Source organism: Puma concolor, chromosome D3, assembly GCF_028749965.1.
Source record: "Puma concolor isolate L17-30 chromosome D3, mPumCon1.1.hap2, whole genome shotgun sequence".
Lineage (NCBI taxonomy): Eukaryota > Metazoa > Chordata > Mammalia > Carnivora > Felidae > Puma > Puma concolor.
The window spans coordinates 36,311,222-36,330,782 of record NC_141678.1 but is presented as its reverse complement, the minus strand read 5'-3'; the positions used below and the strand labels follow the sequence as shown (position 1 = coordinate 36,330,782).

The 19,561-nt window shown below is 40.8% G+C and overlaps 1 protein-coding gene across 6 annotated transcripts in view; it reads left to right on the top strand.

The window, feature by feature from the left end:
• PTPRM (protein tyrosine phosphatase receptor type M) overlaps window positions 1–19,561 on the top strand; it is an 801,865-nt gene that overhangs the window by 505,352 nt on the left and 276,952 nt on the right. For all 6 annotated transcript variants that reach the window (XM_086682486.1, XM_086682492.1, XM_086682490.1 and 3 more), the window contains one exon: window positions 928–1,030. In XM_086682486.1, coding sequence (XP_086538612.1) covers window positions 928–1,030 — 103 coding nt within the window. The remainder of the gene's footprint in view (window positions 1–927; window positions 1,031–19,561) is intronic.

Here is a 19,561-nt window from a genome sequence, read left to right as displayed (position 1 = left end):
AAGACTGTGTGCCCTCCCACATCACAGGCTTCATGAAATGATTTCTCTTGTCCATGGCGATGACAAAATTACTGAAGAGCTCTGTCGTTATCTTCTCATAATAAGACTGAACAATCTAGGAAACAAAGAATGCCAGGAAATGGAAATAGGATTCACGTGGAGTGGAGAAAAAGAACTAACATTTGTAGAATTATATTTGCCTGGCTCTCTTTATTATCTCTTTGAATTCCCATGATAACCCTAGAGGGTAATTTCTCCTGTTTTGAAAGAAGAGTAAACTGAAGCTCCAGAGATAATTGACGTGCCTCAGTTCTTGTGCTGATTAAAACAAAACAGCAAAAAGTCCAACCGAGGCCTCTCTTACTTCAGTTCCCGTGTCTTCTCCACCTGCTGCTGTCCCTGAGAGCCCACTAGTGGTCACTGATTTCAGCAAGCCTCCGTGGCTCCTGTAGTCCTCTGCAGATCCCTGGATGGATCTCTGGCCCACACAGCCTTCCACCTTGACTCAGATGGGAGAGCTATAATGTTCAGTCTTATGATCCTAGTGCTTGTTTCTTAAATTTGCATTTAAAGTCATTTTTAAAGAAAAGCATTCCTACCAACAAGTACACAGATTCTAAGCCCACGGCTCGCTGACTACATCCACTCAGCGAGAATGCAAATCAAGACATAATATTAACTAACACCGCCCGAGCCCCCTCACGCTCCCGCCCAACTTAAACGCAACATGAAAGAAGTCAACATATATTGGTTCTAGAAGTGCTTCCTCGTATTCTGTGTAGGGCATGTATGTAAAGGCTGCCCGTCGTTGGTTCGTAGCTGCAATTTAAGTGCACTGCATGTTCTTTGGAAATGGAACTAGGAAGGAAACTGAAAAGATCAACCAGAAATATAATGAGTCTCCCATCTCACACATTCTTCCCCCAGCACCCTCTATGCCGGCTTATGAACTGGAGACCCCTTTGAATCAAACGGACAACACAGTGACAGTCATGCTGAAACCTGCACACAGCCGGGGCGCACCTGTCAGGTACTGAGCAGAGGAGGGGTGGGCTGGCTCTAGAGAGATAGGAACTAAAATCAAATTGATTAATTTCTTGAACGTGTTTTCTGGGGTTTTGCTACAAACATCAGTCAGCTTGTAAAGCCAGTATCTTTATTAGCTCTAATTAGATTAGAAAGGGAAAGTGCTTTGAACTGGGGTGACCAAGTATTGTGTATGGAGTTTGATTCAGATGCAAGTGCATTGTTCTTTGAAGATAAGGAACAAAAGCCTTAGTCTGTGGAGAGGTGGCTGTACTTCTAAAAAGTAATTGCTTGCTGAAATTTAGTTACCCAAGGGCAGATGACATTTTTATCCTGAGCTCTACTCCTTAAATGGACGTTTGTGGGTTTTCTGCTTGTGTGTTTGTTTACTTGGGGTTTTAAGTCACTTAACTTATGGTAAATGGGCTAATTTGTCCATTGGATAAGTGGTATATAGTTGTTTTTTAAAAGAAGCAGATGATTGGAAAGAGCATTGTGAAGTCTTTATTTGAACATATTTATTACCAACAGGTAGGCCCCATTTCTCATTCCATGATGATTTATACAGCTGAGATATTACCAAGTGTAACTTGTACAGTGAATGAATAAAATAAATTTATTCTTCCTAGGAGGGAGCAAAGGAATGCCTGAATAACTCTTGAGTATGAACTTGTCATAAGCTCATTAATCTATATAAAAGAAATTTCTACTTGTTTCGGAGGGATTTAGATATTCTGTACTATCAGAATAGATCCCCTTCAAAATAACCTATTATTTTGAAGAACATACTCCAAGGAAACATTTACATTCCCATTTAAGGCTATGTAGGGATTATTTGCCATAATCTTTTTGTAGAGTTTTAGTCCATTAACCTTTTGAAACCCAGCGCTTTTGGATCACGTTTTCACTACAATATCAGAGGACAGTCAGTTGGACTTCTTTCTACCTGATCAGATATGTGCAAGTTTCAATTCACGGAGTCAAGAGTAAAAACAGAATAGCGTTAATTGATGGTAAAGTCAGATTAGGGTAGAACCACAGAAATTTGCATTTGAAAAATCTACATAATTTTAGTCTATTCTGTTGTTGAGTTACTCAACATAGTAGTAGTTCACGTAAGGGATTTAGGACTACCATTCCTAAATGCAGTTTGTGAGAACACCTTGAAGTAAGTGAATGCTTTCTTACGAATTTAAGATACCATTACTGCTAGAAAAGTATAGCCACCGACACTACCTTGGCCCTTTGGGTTGACTTGAGTGCAGTGTTGTTGCGTGCCCTATCCTGAATGACCCAAGCCACACGCTCATTAGATGGTTAGCTGAGATCCAGGTGTACCTGTGGCTGTGAGTCAGACTTGGTTTCACTCCGGAAAGCTGAAGTGTTATTAAATGATAAATTGATGCTCTGGCCATGGCCTTGAGAGCGTCATTTTCTTGTGACCAATTTAACAGGGGCCCAGACTCAGTACTGTGGGCTTTGAGGTCAGGGGTCAATGTTCTCCAGAAACATCATGATAAAATGAAAGGGTAGAGGCCACTCACTTTCAATGCCTCCAAATGGAAGGAATCTGAAATCCTAACCATTTCTCCAAAACGGCTAGTTATTTCCGATTCTACTTTATTCTCACATAAACTCCTTTTCATTTTCTATTCTTCTCGCCTCTTTCCTTCAAACCCTTTCAGTCAGGTTTTCATCCACGTCTCTCTGTTGATCTTTCTGAGTTTTCAAATAATATTCCTTTGGGCAATCTATATCAGCCCCCTCCCCAATTCTCCTTTCCTTATTTTTTTTTTAAAGTGCTTCTTGCATTCCAAACTACTATTCGTGTTTTCTATCATATGCCTTGTTGTTTTCGTTCACACCTTTCTAGTTGTTTTTGGAGACTCTGGAGCCCTAAATAGTTAATTGGAGATATCCTCAGGCTCTTTTTTATTATGTTATAAAAATGCACATTCAAATGCTTATCCAAGTGTCCAAAATATCTGGCTTCACCACAGTTTTATATCATTTCATGAGGGCCAGTCTCTGACTCGGCTGAGATTTCAGTTTATGTTAGCACACCCTCCTCCACAGCTGTCTTGATGCTCTATTTCCAAGCTCATCATTGATTAGACATCATCTTGTTATTGGCTAAACATTCCTTGAATTTGCCAGGGTCACTTTTCATTCTGTCTCTATTATATCTTCTTCCACAACGTTAGCATCTTGAAATTAATAAATGTACTGTCTATGTTCATCATCTAAATCTATGCTAGATTCAGAATCAGTTCTTATGGGATACTATTAAGTAAACATTACAGGCAAACCCACTACAGATACGACCTTAAGTGAAAGGATGCTTCTCTTATCTTAAATGGGTTAGTCTGATTGGCACAAATTTGAGAAGGGAAATTATCTCGACCTCACCTGTCAAAAAGTTGTTTGTTTTGTTTTGTTTTGTTTTGTTGCAGAAAAGTGAATATTCTCTCCAAGGGATTTGGTATTATAGTACAACATAATGGGACTGATTATCTATTGAGTCGATGCAAGACCAATATCTAGAAAGACTAGTTTGGAAAAAATATCCATAATACTCTCAAACTAAATGGGGTATATGAAAATTTTCAATTTCATTTAATGCTTAGAGAAATAAGAACTCTGATTAGGGAATCATAGGGACCTAAAATATAAAGCCATAATGTAGATTAAAACATTTGAACACATCTGGAAATTTGCAAAATGCACATGTAATCAAACTGCAATACAAGAAAGCTTTTCCCAAATGATAAGATAAATACTAGAAGAAGGAGGGAAATGAAAGTGAACATCTGTTTGCTTTCCTGGATTTTGCACAGTATTATGTGCTCAAAAATACTGTCATTGTGCGATTTCCAAAACCAATTCTTTCAATTGATTTGAGTTTTCTTTAATCCATAATCATTGGTGTTAAAAATTCAGTCCTACTTCATTTGTGCACTTCACTAAGTAAGATGGTTCTGCATTAATTCCACTACAAGCACTCGTTTTGCTTAATGCAGATTCTTAAAATTGCACTAAACTCTCCATGTAAACGATTGTTGTCTTTTTATTGATCAACACATCAGCTCTGTCACATAAAATTATTTAAATCCCGAGATGGCCAGGAAGAGCACAAATCCCATCATTCCAACTAGTAAACTAGCACCTGGGACAGAATTTTAATGTCTGTTCATGGATTCAGTTTTTTTTTTTTCTTTAATAAGACAAGGAAAAGCTTAATTTTCTTTGACTCATTTAGAATCACCTCATTTCTCTCTCTTCTCTCCACTGTTCATTACATGCAGACACAATCCAACAGAGAAAATCCTCGTAATTTGCCAGCAAAATAGCAGCCCTAAATAAAGGATGAGTTTTACACAAACTGTGTGCTTTTCTTGCACTAACAAATATGCTCTCTGTGATTTTACTCTTGTGATATATATCTGCTATGTGCAATATCCCTCATTAATGATGTTTTATATGTTCTAATGGTCTACAGCATGAGACTCCATCACATGGTTGAGCCTTGGGTGATGGTGTTTTCAAATGACTCTCATTTTTGTTCTTTAGGCATTGTTGCTTCAATTTATTCATAAATGTGTGGGAGCTATATGTCTTCTTAATTAAAACTCAGCGCTTGAATATGTTAATTAAACGTTCGGATATTCATCTCAGTAAAATGTTAGAAAATTGCCATTTTAAGTACTCATTCTTTGATTCATTCATTCAGGAGAAACTACCAAGTGGGGAAAACATCTATTACAGTTGTCTGTCCATGGGGATGGGAGGTGGGCAGTCATCGCAGCAACAACCAAAACATTAAAACTGATGGCTGAAACATGCGAATACACACCTTGTTCTTCTAACAAAGCTAGTCCTAATTATTTTAATGCTGTAATTTTCTTGTCATTGGTAACTTCTTATACTATGGTGGTCTTTGCAATGAACGCTTCCTCAACAGTTATAGCTAAAAAGCAATTTGTAAAAAAAAATAATAACAAATAATAAATAAAAATAAATAAGAACAAAAAGCAATTTGTGACGAGTTCCCATTGCTGAGAATCAGGGCCACAATCTTAAAGCAAATAGGAACTTCACTGCATTATGAATGGGGAAGAGATGAGGGCATAAGGAAGGAATGAAAGAAATATTTTGCCTTATTTTTTTAAAACATGGGTCCTGGCAAGTAAGATTCAAATGAGATAGGAAATAGTTTCTGCTAGTAGAAGACAGGCATACATGTTTTATTCATCCACAATACTTGTGATTTTTTTTTGAAAAAAAAAAAAAACAAAAAACCGTACCATATGAAAACTTCAGCTTCATATATAAATCGAGAATTTATTTACTTTTATATAATGTGGCCAGATTTTCATTAACTAGATTTCACCTTGAATTCATTACCCTGGGAGACTTTACCAATATGTGATGTTTTCATTTATCTCCTGTCATTTTTTCCTGATGCTGCTTTGTCTTCGGTAGTTAGCGAGCAAAACGTGCACGGATCTTAGTGCTTCATTGTTAACTTCTAGTATTGCTTGATTTACCCAAACTATTCATCAAATATTCTTTTGAAACAAATCAGACAGATAATTAAAAATGTATTAAAGGATGCTATTTTTTCTCATAACTGAGCTTTTTTTCCTTGAAAACTCTGTGCTGTGTTCTTAGAAAAAGGTGAAGGACAGGTTTTCATTCCATTGAGGATAAATAGTCAGTAAAGCAATTGTATGGGTTTTAAGAAAATTTGTTACACTTCCTAGAAATGTCTGATTTGATCCTCGAGCTGTATGGAAAATGAGATTTATTCTTCTTTGTGGCCATCAGCTTGCACTCATGTTCCCAGCTGGTTGTCACATAGAAGTTTTTCTTAAAGGGATTCGGCAAGAGAGTGTCAGGGAGTCTGTGAAAACTGCCACCTCTGATGGACAGAGACACGGATCTTTTGACAGTAAAAGCAGGGAAAGAGATCATTATGACTAATGAATGATAGGAGATAATCATGCATTTTGTTTTAAGAAGTTTCTTATGTTAGAGCGGCACCTGGGTGGCTTAGTCAGTTAAGTGTCGAGCTCTTGATTGCGGCTCAGGTCATGATCACACGGCTCGTGAGTTTGAGCCCCATGTCAGGCTCCATGCTGACAGAACAGATCCTGCTTGGGATTTTCTCTCTGTCTGCCCTCCCCAGCTCTCATGCACTCTCTCTCTCTCTCTCACTCAAAATAAATAAATAAACTTAAAAAAAAAAAAAGATGTTTCCTATATTAGAAATTATACTTGTTGGCATACAATTAATTATAGTTTAGAAAGTTTTATATTAGGATGTAAAGACCAAAGACCAATTAAAAAAAAAAAAAGGCCTTTTTTTAAGATAGCAACAATCCATTTGATTGTCTGCCATCAGTAAGTCCAAGGAAAGACATTTTTACTCTATGAACACCACCTGCTTGGGCATCTCGTTTTCTTCTGCTTCATGCAAGGAGCCTTCGAGCAAATCAACATGATGATGTTCTTGTGAGGATTAATGGAAGTAGTGTTTAAAAAAAACAACAACACTCCAAACTGTATTTCACACATACTAATGCCATATAAGTGTTTTTCTACTGCAATACTTCCAAACTGTGTCAGTAGATGGTTTGTGGTGTGTCCCCCGCCCCTCCCCCCCCCACACATACCCACATAGGACAAACTCTGGTTCGCTAGCTTTTCCTTTGTTTGTGTCATTTTTTTTTCAAATCTAGTATCTTAATTTTACATGAAAAATAAATTAAGGATTTAACAATTGTCTCTATCAATAAAGTCATAAATAATAGCATTATGATAAATCCTGGTATCTCTACTACATGTTAAATTTTGGTTATATCTGGCTACCTATTTATGTATGCATTTGCAAGTCTTTGGGAATTGATATTATAAATAGGTAATGAACTCTTCCCTGCTCCAGTTCTGTCGTACAAGTCTTTAAAAAGGTTATATGTTTCCCTGTTGGCCCCTGAATCATTACCTAATTATGGTTATGGCCAGCTCTACTGAATAAAGTTAACTATAGAACAAAAGGAAATGGGTCTTCTATTTATAACCATCCTGAAAGTGAAATTCACAATATGGCACCAATGGAGAGTCATTGAGACATGGAACTTGCTTGGCCCAATGGTGTCTAATGTTCTGTTCACCTTTGAAGAATCTGATTCCTCTTCCCCTTCCTTAAAAAAAGAAAAAAATACTTGTGATTCAAGTACCATTTTATGGTACAATCATTAGGATTATGTTAGAATATGTTAGAATTTATTCCCTAGATTCTAAAACTTATCTTTTTATTCAGAATAGAGTTGTCCAAGAATTTGATCTTGGGTCAGAGGAACCAGTTAAATAGTGATTTGCAGATACATTTTTTAAATTATTTATTCCCCCAAATTGTATCCCTTTTCTTGTTGGAATGACTATTATTTTCAGAAAGGAAAAACTATAATGTAAAACCTCACAATGCAGTTTACCTTAAGTTCCAAAGCTTCTGTAATATAAATTTAAAAGTAGCTTCATATTAAATTAGCCTATTATGGGGCGCCTGGGTGGCGCAGTCGGTTAAGCGTCCGACTTCAACCAGGTCACGATCTCGCGGTCCGTGAGTTCGAGCCCCGCATCAGGCTCTGGGCTGATGGCTCAGAGCCTGGAGCCTGTTTCCGATTCTGTGTCTCCCTCTCTCTGCCCCTCCCCCGTTCATGCTCTGTCTCTCTCTGTCCCAAAAATAAATAAAAAACGTTGAAAAAAAAATTTTAAATTAGCCTATTATAAATCCATGTATAATTTCCATATCTAAACAACGCTTTGCCCTACATTAATTAGAAACTACTGAATCTATCAATAATTGATCAAGATCATTGTGGACGAAAACATAAGATACTTTCAGGTGTCATGCCTGTTAGGCAGGCAGAATCACTCTTTCCTCCTCTGGCATATTCTAAAAAAGAAAGAGTAATATTCAAGTAATTACTCTGTTTTATGTGTCACATAAATCGTGGACCTAACTTTTAAAATGAGCCGCAGGATATAGGGAAAGGACATACTCTGAAGTTAAATAAACGTAATTTCAAATCCCAGCTCTCTTAACAACTACCTGTGTGACTATGTGACTACGTGACTATGACTATGTGACTACATTTCTTAACATCTGTGAGCCTCGGGTCTCTCATCATTGCAGAGCAAAGTAATATCACCTTATCTCAGGGAGTTGTTAGGACTATAGTTATCAAGCGCTCACTAGGTTCCAGGCACTTTACTGAGTACTGGGAACACAGAGGAACCTGTTAGGGGCCCTTTGCTTCAGGAGTTAGCAATCTGGATACGACCAGTGTGTCCTCTCTCCCCCTACTGCAGGGATAAGTACTGGCACAGTGAGCCCAAGGGGAGGGGTTGTACACAGGAGGGTCAGGTAAGGCTTCAGAGGAGCGAGCTCTGGAGCCCAGCAGCTGAATCTTGCAGCTGGATATTGCCCAAGGTTGGTCATGTATGTATGTCATGGGGAGGTATTTGCAGGGCGGGGTAAGTGTATGGCAGGGAATAAATAAGGGGCAAGACAGATGAATTCCACAAGGCCAGGGAGGACTGAGCAAGTTGGCCTCATCTGGGAATGGGAAGGGTGTTACAGCTACAGTGGAGGATGGGGAGGTTGGGGAGCCACAAGGGAGATCAGGGCTAGATTGGGCACCCTTATGCTCCGCGCCCAGGAGTAGAGATGTAGCCTTCAGGCAGTGAGTGGCGAGGGAGAAAAATGTAAGGAAGATCAGCCCTGCAATGGGGGATGGGATTAGCCAGGGAAGGAACATAGGAGAGCTTCCCAGCAAGTGCAGCTGGTGGATGTGCTGAGCCCTCCCGCTGTTCCTTTGACTGGGCCCAGTTAAGACATAGCTCACCTTTAGGCATGAAGGGAAGGGGTCTGGTAAGTGCCACATGCCAATTTTTATTAGAGACAGGATTTAAAGGAATCAAAAACATTTAGTCCTTTTTAGAGGAAAAAGCGTTATTAACTAGCCAAAGCAATTGGTGATATGAACTGTTTAGAGTATTGTTAAAGTAGACACTAGGATACTAGAAATTTAAAGCCAATCTTGGCAGTGACTATCTAGTAACTTCCTGGAAATTGCTAATTGTATGAATATTTTTAAATATCGATTTTCATAAGCAGTAGAATGTGGCATTATTAATCCCAGTTGCTGAGAAGCTTCTGGATCTTTCTTAGTGGGTGGCCGTGGCTAGTTCTCGGCTGGGAACAGGGAAGACCCGAATGTTTGATCATGTGATAACTCATTTCTGCTATGCCCAAAGGAACCCATGCTTGTCTCTCAAAAGATAGGTGCCTGAGATCGGAACTACAGATTACATGAAAGCCTTTGAATGTCACGTACAGTAGTGGCCAAAAGCTATTCATGCTGTCTCCCAAAGGTGAGAGGAAGTAGTTGAGCACATTCCCCGCTCCAGACTGACCACCCGCCCGGAAACCATCCATCAGGGTGACAGATGCAGGCATACAGGTTGATCTCATCTTCCACTGACCGTTGAGAAAGGGACATGATGTGTCTTTCCCCCATCTATCTGGTCCATCTAAATGTTAACAGTGAAATCATTGACAAGTAGTCTTAATTGCATACGCAGAACACCAAAAGGTTGCAAATGACTTGAACGGAACACTGCATCCCCTTAGTCATGAATCACAAAGCTGCCATGCCATTTGCTCTCAGGAGCTGCTGGTCTTCCTAATCACAGTTATTGATTCCAGGGAATTTAAGGGATGAATTTCTACAGGTGTTGCGAGCTAAGACTGATAGCCTTGGGGAGTGAGGATCTTGGAGACTCTGACAAAGACTAATTGATTTGAATATAGATGCCTCCCTTTTGCTTTTTGAAGGTGCTAAAATCACATATAGTTGAGAGAGAAGATCCCAGGTTCTCGAAGAGGCTGATCGAGTCACATATGGGGCAGAGAGAGAAAGCCAACCGGGAGTGCTGCTTATAGCCACTTGCTTTCAGAGCTGAGGAGGGACCCAGAGACGATCTGACCACTTTCCTCATGTGACGGCACTTCCTATTTTGGGAGCATAGCTGTATAAGGAACGATGTCTTGCATCATCCTCTTCAGCAGAAACATTTCATCAACCAGCACTTATAAATACCTTCACTATAATTGTGTATGGTGAGAACATCAAAGCACACGAAAATATTGACATGCCTTCTGTTGCATCAAAAATGATTTTATTAAGTGTATTATTATATGGTGCCTGAAGGTCACCTGTATTTGGTTTTCAGCTACTTAATTACCACTCAGTTCCTCAACCTGTTTGGTAGCAGAATGATAGGGAGCAATGTGAGTTTTCCCGTATCACCACATCCCTTTTGTGTTGTTCTGTGTCCCAGGCATTCAGCTTCTCTGCTTTGCCCTGAAAGTGTTTTCCTGACCAGTGTCAATGCTGTGCTTTCTGCTCAATGAGAAGTGATAAGCGTTCTCTGCAATTATTCGTCTCAAGTTAAAATTCTTGCCAGTTCTAGCCTTGCAAAGTGTTATAGGAAATCTCACGGTTGACCTTTGGCCATTATTTGTTCATTCTTCCTTCTTGCACCGAATATCTACTGATCAAGCCGGATAGAAAAGTCCAGAGTACTCAAAGAGCATCAAACAGAGGACAAAATCTCAACAGGGGATCAGGATATGCTCTTTAAGCTGAAACGCAAAAGAGAAGTAGGAGGTGGCCAGTGGGGGGTTAGATACAGGTGTAGGTCCACCCAGAAGAGGAACAACCTATAGAAAAGCCTGGAACATGAGAAAGTAAAGAGATGTAAACAGTGGTCATCTTAGTAAACACAATTAAAAACACACACATATAGAAGAATAAGGTTTGACCAGCACTCAGGAGTATTAATTAGATTTATGCATTTAATGCTGAAAGTGAGCATTTTCCTAGGGTAATCATTATGTAAAATATATGTAAATGTAATAGAAAATGCAAAATGATCACAAAATGATTTTCATAATTTAGTTCCTGAATATCATTCAGTACCTCAAACCTAATTAAGTGTGCAATAAATGTTTATTGAATTGAACCTCATCTTCTTCTTGTTGAGCAAAAGTAATTATCACTGAAACTTTCATAGATAAGAAGCCAAAGGACTGAAATCTCCTTTTAACTGGTTGGACGTATCAGGAAGGAGAAGGATTTTAAATTTATATTTTCATCCCTAAATAAAAGTTAAATACCATGTCCCATCCATATAGCACAGAAGCATGAAAGAATACCCTATCTTTACCCTTGAATCAATTCGTTGTTGGTTTTTTTTTTTTTTAACTAGAAGAGAAATTCAGAAAAGCCACTTTCAAATAAGCCATTACTCCAAATTCACATTCCATCAGGACGGTCCCTATAATCTTGCACATCTGCACTGACTCCTTTGGACGCTATCCTGCCATCACTTCTCAAGGTCACTGACACCCCCTTTTCTCTTTTACTCATCACTGCCTCAGCTCATACTTTTGCCTTTCTCGGCTCTCCAGTTCCCACTGCACAGTGTGGCTGCAGGGGTCTTTGGCTCTTTGGCTTCAAAATCCATCAGGGTTTCGCCACTGCCCTCAGGATAGTTCCAGACTTTGTTTAATGTGGAAGGTGTCTATCATCCAGTCCCTTCCTGGGTCAGCCTCCCCTTCAGGCCATCCTCCGGCTGAAAAGATGTAAATATACGCTCAGCACTGAGAATATGCCAGGTACCTTTGATGTATTTTTAGCGTAGAATCTTCTTCCTTCTTCCCTCTTCTGCCCACCTGCCACCCTCAACACACATACATCACGGGACTGTAGGATTTTTAGTGGGGCAGAGATATGATTGCATTTGCACATTTGGCCACAGAGGAAGGAAAATGGGCCCATGAGGCATCCTGGCGGAAAGTTACCAGGTCACCCGGGTGGGTGTTTCGGTGCCATGACTCCCACCAAACACAGAGGTTATTGGGTGGAAGGAGGCTGGCAGGTGCCTACACGCGCAGTTTTCTCCAAATGACCGAAGTTTTACTTAGAGTGAGTGGAATATGGTATTTCTAAATGTAAATCATTCATAGGACTTCATCTAATTAAATTTTTTTTTTTTCTTCAACGTTTTTATTTATTTTTGGGACAGAGAGAGACAGAGCATGAACGGGGGAGGGGCAGAGAGAGAGGGAGACACAGAATCGGAAACAGGCTCCAGGCTCCGAGCCATCAGCCCAGAGCCTGACGCGGGGCTCGAACTCACGGACCGCGAGATCGTGACCTGGCTGAAGTCGGATGCTTAACCGACTGCGCCACCCAGGCGCCCCAGGACTTCATCTAATTAAAAGAACACTCGGGGCACCCGGGTGGCTCCGTTGGTTAAGCGTCCAACCTCGGCTCAGTCATGATTTCACGGTTTGTGGGTTCGAGCCCTGCATCGGGCTCTGCGCTGACAGCTCGGAGCCTGGAGCCTGCTTCCGATTCTGTGTCTCCCTCTCTTTCTCTGCCCCTCCCCTGCTTGCACTATGTCTTTCTTTCAAAAATAAACGTTAAGAAATGTTTTCTTTTTTAATTAAAAGAACACTCAGCATGGACCAGAAGCCTTGGGTTTGTGAGCTTGGGGCATCCTGTGAACTTTCGAATCTTTCTTCGGTTCTAACATTGGAGTCCATCACATGCTCTGCCTGTCTCACAGCATTGTCATGAGGACTGATACAGGCAACAGCTCTTTGTAAACTTAAGTGCTCAAAAAGGGTAGAACTATGAGGGCACCTTGGTGGCTCATTCGGTTAAGTACCTGACTTCAGCTCAGGTGATGACCTCTCAGTTTGTGAGTTTGGGCCCCACATGGGGCTATCTGCTATCAGTGCAAAGCCCACTTCATAGCCTCTGTTTCCCTCTCTCTGCCCCTCCCCTACTGGTGTATGTGTGCTCTCTCTCGCTCTCTCTCTCTCTCTCTCTCTCAAAACTAACATCAAAAACATTTTGTTTTAAAGGGGTAAAGCTGGAGTGCCTTGATGGCTCAGTCAGTAAAGTGTCCGACTTTGGCTCAGGTCATGATGTCACGGCTTGTGCGTTCGAGCCCCACGTCAGACTCTGCTGACAGCTCAGAGCCTGGAACCTGCTTCCAATTCTGTGTCCCTCTCTCCCTCTGCCCCTCCCCCGCTCATGGTCTGTCTCTCTCTCTCTCTCTCTCTCAAGAATAAATTTAAAAAAATAAAATAAAGGGGTAAAAACTATGATATCAGTATTTGCTTAACAAAGCATGTTGGCTAGATTGCTATTTAGTCTTGTTTCCTTTATATCATGCTTTTAGTAATAAAACTTCAAATCTATGTATGTATGTGCTTATATTTTTGAGAGAGCATGCACACAAGTGCGGGAGAGGGGCAGAGGGACAGAAAGGGAGAATCTTAAGCAGGCTCTATTCTCAGCTCAGAGCCCAACATGGGGCTCGATCCCATGACCCTGGGATTATGACCTGAGTTGAAATCAACAGTCAGACACTCAACTGACTGAGGCACCCAGGCGCCCTGTAAACTTCAAATTTCTAAGCATCACTTCCCTTTAACTTTTATGCCCATATACTGTGATTATCGCTTGAATAGGATCTATGTTCTAAAGGTAACCCATATTCTGACAGTAATTTTATGGAAGCTGTAAGAACTGTGTGTGTGGTATTAATAATACACATTCATTCTGTAAAAGCATCGAAGTTTCAGAAGACCCTTGGTTCCATCGACCACTATTGGTTAGAGTAGTTACAAATAATAGCTCTTTCCTGGGAAGGAGGGCACAAAGGTGTTCAGAATCGTAAACAATGCCGCCAACCACAGTGCGCAGTTTGATGGTCCTGGGTTTACATCCCGGTGCTTATTTGTGCCGTAACCTTAGACAAGTTGATGTAACTTTTTTGAGTCTCATGCTCCTTCCTCATCAATTAGATGTGAGTAAGAACCTACCTCAGAGGACATGAGAGAATTAATGACAGTCAGCAAAAGCACTCAGGGTGGTATCAGCACAGATGTTATCTGCTCAACATAGGAAAGCTTTACTTATTTATTATTGATGTGATTCTGGCCTCTACTGATGGCGATAACAATAAGTAGATAACCTGGTGGCCCCTTTTCTTCTGCCCACATCTTGGGAAATTTTCCAGGTCCTACTGTGATATTCCTGAACCTCAGTTATGATCTGAGCAGTATGTCCTACAGGAAAAATAATTATGATAATAAAAACGAATAATCATTGAGACTTGGAATGAGTAGCTCTAATGCATCAGGGCCGATGCTTGGTCCTTTATGAGGTGATTCCTAATCGTCAAGAGCAGACTTTTTGTCAGATGCCAGCATCCTTGTGCGCGGGAAGAAGTGAGGTCTGTGGAGGTGAACAGCCAGCACTCTCCCCTGCACAGCATCACATGACCAGCGAAGCCATGTGAACTTCAGGCACCTGCTTCCTCCCAGGAGTCCCCGCCCCCCTTCCCCCCTTCCCCCCCCCCCCCCCCCCCCCCGCCCGCCGTCCCCTCGTCAGCCCTCAGACATCTTCCCTGCAGATTCTTTCTGGAACCAGACTGGTTACACCTTCCTTTGCATGGATGAACCACTCCACAAATTAATATCCTGTCTTCATTGTCTCTTCTAGCGTTAAGAAACATTAATTACACCTTTAACTTTAAATTATGATCATCAGAATCTTTGGGGTTTATCCTTGTTACTTAATTTTAGGAGGGTTTTTTTTTTCTTATTGTTTTCTTCTTCTTTTTTTTTTTTTTTTTTTTTTTTTTTTTTTGTGAAGCCCAACTCCATTACAATTTACTCAGTGTTTGATTTTGTTTTAATGTTTATTTATTCTTGAGAGAGAGACAGAGACAGAGCATGAGTGAGGGAGGGGCAGCGAGTAAGAGGGAGACACAGAATCTGAAGCAGGCTCCAGGCCTCTGAGCCGTCAGCAAAGAGCCCCATGCGGGGCTCGAACTCACAAGTTGTAAGATTGTGACTTGAGCTGAAGTCGGAGGCTTAACCAGCTGAGCCACCCAGGCGCCCTTGATTTACTCAGTGTTTAACGGTACAGTTTCAAACACTTGAAGGACATGGATTAAACAAATTTGCTTTAGTGTATTGGATCATTGTAATCAAATTAATCAGTCTTTTTTTGTTGATGTGCATGTTCTCCTTCAGTTCCCCATTCTTAATAGTCTCCAGAGAATCAAGAAAAAATATACCATTTCTTTTAAAATGCCTATTAGTGGCTTTTTAATTGTTCCCTTTTATTTATTGAAGAAATGAGAACTGCAGGACCATCATAAACCCTCTGGGCTAAATGTTCTTTTGCCAGTGTTTGAACTTTTTGAAAGACTCTATCTGGTGCTAAAATTGTTTTAGAAAAAGAGTTCTAAATATCTGACTTCCTACCTAATTTGTTTTTTCTTTTTTCATCGGGATACCCATAGACACAAAGACCAAAATGTCATTCACTGGTAAAACTTCAATTTTTTATTACTATATTGGCTTGGGTTTTTTTTTTATTACTTATTATAGCTGAGTTGCAACAGTGTGTGTTAACAAAAGGTGCTAAATCTCTTATTACCACCACTACCATCCTTCTCCCACATGATTTTAGGTGAATTTTATTGTATTAAAAAATAATACTCTGGATTCCTTTACTGCCGGGAAACAAAGATCATTTTTATTAATGTTGCTTCTAGGATGACAATGTCAGTCATCTCTTTGAAAATTCATTTTGGAAACTAAGTTTGTTCTTCAAGAACCCTTGAAAAGAAGCTTTAAAAATGGCAGGGGAAGATAATAATAATAGAGTAGATGAATTTGAGCGTTTATACAATGAAACTTAATTTAACTTTCCCTCAAACTCCATTTCAAACTTGCTTTTGTGCATGAAAATATAGTGCGCAGCTTTCCTCCCCCTATTTTTCAAATGTTCTTCTCTTCAGCATAATCTCCTCTGAAGGATTCTGTGTATTAGATCAGAGCGCCAGTCTTATTACCGGGGCCTCCAGGGCAGGTGCACCAGCGAGCCCCGCCCCCGTGCTCAGCTAGGCCTTCTGCAGAGAGAGGCAGCCTGTGGACAGGGACAGCCGGAGAGGGTTCTCAGGCCCAAACTCTGCAGCCACGCCCCCCGCCAAAGCACAGCAACGCCCACCTGGAGTTACTTTGATTTGACCTGCGTGATGAAAATGGATATCAATTGCAGTCCTAAATTTAAGACATTGTGCATCTTGTGACCTGAGGAGTGATTATACAGGGCAGGAAGAGTACTTGCAAATTTGCCTGACAGTGATTTGGAGAGAGGTAGAATGGAACAGAGCACAGGACTGTGTGCCCATGGGTGTCTTCACCCTCCCGCCCCCAGAGAGCAGAGACCGCTAGGTGCTTGGCCCTCTCCTCAGGCATCACTGGAGGCTGTGGGAGTCAAGACGAGGAACGCTGCTCGTCGTCACACCCTAAGGTGCACTTTTGCCAGGAGCTGGGCAGTATTGAAATTGTAAGGAAAGCCCTGTCACTCTGGGGGTTGCTCTTGAGGTAACTTGGGGAACCCTTGGGGCACACCGGCCAGGACTTCAGGAGGTATCGGGGCTGGGCATAGCCCACTCCCTGCAGTCTTCTGTACTCTGGATGTAGAGTCCTTGTGGGCTCTTGGAAGCTGTTGCAGGCAGTCATTAGTGAGTGTGCTGGGAAAGCTTGTTGGAACTTTGTTTGCATAAGTGGTTGGAGAGAATGGGGACTGTGTAGGGAATCTAAAGACATTAGCTTTTCTGTTCCCATCCCTTTATGTTTAATTTGGGAGACAGCTGGTGGCCCTAGGCAGTACTGCCGTATTTGGGTGTTAGCGGTGGGAGTGTTTGGGTGCTAGGTCCAGCCCGGATGTCCTCCATGAAGCAGATGCTCTAAGAGCTGGGCATAAACATTGTCACTCCTTCCCTGTGTCCCGTTACGCTAGGGTTTGTGTACGTGCCATGTGTGTGTGTGTGTTACGTACAAACCCATGTCAGGTGCCTGTCACAGCAGTTCTTTGTTGGAGCGACCTATTTCTGACGCCCTTAGGCTGGTCTTCAAGGACAAGGGCAGTGAGTGACCAGTTCCTCCTTTTCTTCTTCCCCTGTGCCGGGCACAGTGCTTGACACATGATAAATATTGTGAAAATGGAGGGTGGAGGGCATGGAAATGAAATAATTTTCTTCTCATGTATTGATGTGGAGAGTCGCCTGATCTTGTGTCAGGGGTCATAAGATGTCAGAACTTGAAAGGACCTTCCTGGTCAGTCGGTGATTTAGTGGCAAAGCTGGACCCAGTTGCCTGTGGTATGGAGACTCTCAGTTCATTGTTCTCTCAAGGGTACCCCCTTTGGTTCACCTGCCTTGTTGATGGTGGCATTTCTGTTCCAGCTTACCTAGGCTGCAGTCTTAGGACTTCAAGGGACTGAAAGATTCTGAATTGAGTATAATACAAACATGCAGTAATGAAAACATTTAGTGTGGCTTTGGTGGCATTCAGTTTCCATTTTTATTCAAATTACTAGTGCTCTTTAAGAAAACACACTTTAATAGTAGTAGCTGACCTTGAATTATAATTTTTATAATCATATGTTTGTTATGAAATTGCGATGATTCGATTATGATTAGCTTAGGGGAAATAAAATCTGCAAAGGAAAACGGCTTCATTTGTTAAAACGGGGAGAACTCCGTCTTAAAGAGGTTCCATCTAGGACTCATTTACTTGAAATGTGGTGCCTGTTGTGAAGATTAATAACAGGTGGCCTTTTACAGAGCTGCTCAGCCTGAGTCTAATGTTTTAGTTTTTACTTTATTATCCCAAACCTCCATAACTAAACGATTTTTTCTTCCTGTCCTTTGTGCACGATATGGAACTGTAATCGACTTCATATTTCTCACCCAACCTTTCAGCTGTAATTAATATTTTATTGTATCAGATTTTATCACTGACTGGCAGAGCAGCAGGGTCCTGGACCTGCTCGGGCACACTTGAACACGCACGATGCACGCATGCACACACGCGCACACGCACCCACAGAACGACGGTAACTTGCGGATGTGAGGCTCGCTCCTTATGATGAATCTTGGCTGAGAACATAAAATATATTTGTGGTGCCCGCAAATATTCCAAAGCAATTTATGGCCAATCTTACCTAGAAGAGAGCAGGACAAAGAGAAATTAAAGTCGCTAATGTAGAATATTCAACCCCCTGATCTATTGAGGCTGTGAGGCATGTTACACAGTGCCCACCGTCTGTGCACAACTAGGTGCCAGTCGGCATTTCTGATTTAGTGAACAGCGCCGTGTTAGGTCAGCTACTTGCATTACGAGTGTTATCTGAAGGTCTCTGAAGAATCCTAGTCATGATGATCAACACATGGGGCATAGTGAACTGACCTTTTTTCCCCCTAACTTTTAACTGATGACAGTATTTTTAAAACTTAGTTTAGTTGTACTAGGCTGTTTGAATGATTAGGGTGTCATTCCAGTTAAGTGCTGACAGGTTTACGAAAAGAGAAGGACCAAACCAAGAACAGGGAGAAAATAAATTCTGTGTTATTGTGTGGCAATAAACTTTAATCACACATTTATATTACGTGCTTTGCATAGAATTTATACTTTCCTTTTCCATCACCCTCCCACCCTCAAAAAAAATACCCTTCAGGAAGATAGTACTGCTAGTCTGTATTCTTTTTTTGTACATACAGAAGAGATGGTTTTACCAAAAATTGCAAATTAAACTAAGAGGCACTATGAGGTACCATGAAATGAACAATATTCGAAGTCTAAGTCTGAAATGATCAGAAGTGCAGACTTTAAAAGATTGGCAAAAGCAACAATGAAATGGATCGTTAACTTCTCTCCCTCTCTCCCCTTTCCCTCACCCTCTGTTCTGTTATCCAGTTGTATAACCCTCCAATATTTTATGCTGATAAGAAATAGAATAAGTGGATAAGAAAAATGGACTTACAGCTAAGGGTTTAATCTTGAAATGAATTAAGACCCAAATTTTAAAGTCAATTTCAACTCTACAGCAGGCTTCTCCTCAACGTCTTCAAAGTTAGAAAACACCAAACATATCTCATCACATTTGAACTTTCAGGTTTAACAGAATACACGAAAGATGTTCTGATGTTCTTTTCTAGGTTATACGTCGTCGTGTGCCAGTCTATATAAATGCAGATTCCTTATTCTCCTTATAAAAGCCTTAGAGTGTTGCTGTAGAAAAGCCTCGCATAAATGAAACTTTAAATTAAATTTCATTCCAGAAGAAAGTTATGATCTAGTGATGCCACATTTTTGGCAGAATCATCTTCACTGTGGATCATGCCTTCAGATTGCAAAAGCGATAGGAAGATTTTATGTAACTTTAAATTCCAGAAGAGTGGGATAAGGATAGGCATGGTGTGACTTTAATAAACAAAAGGAGCATGAGTAATACATTAAAAGGATAATAGAATTTTAAGTCAGCCCACTAAGCTAGAAACTTCTGCTTGGTTTTCGATCCTTGAG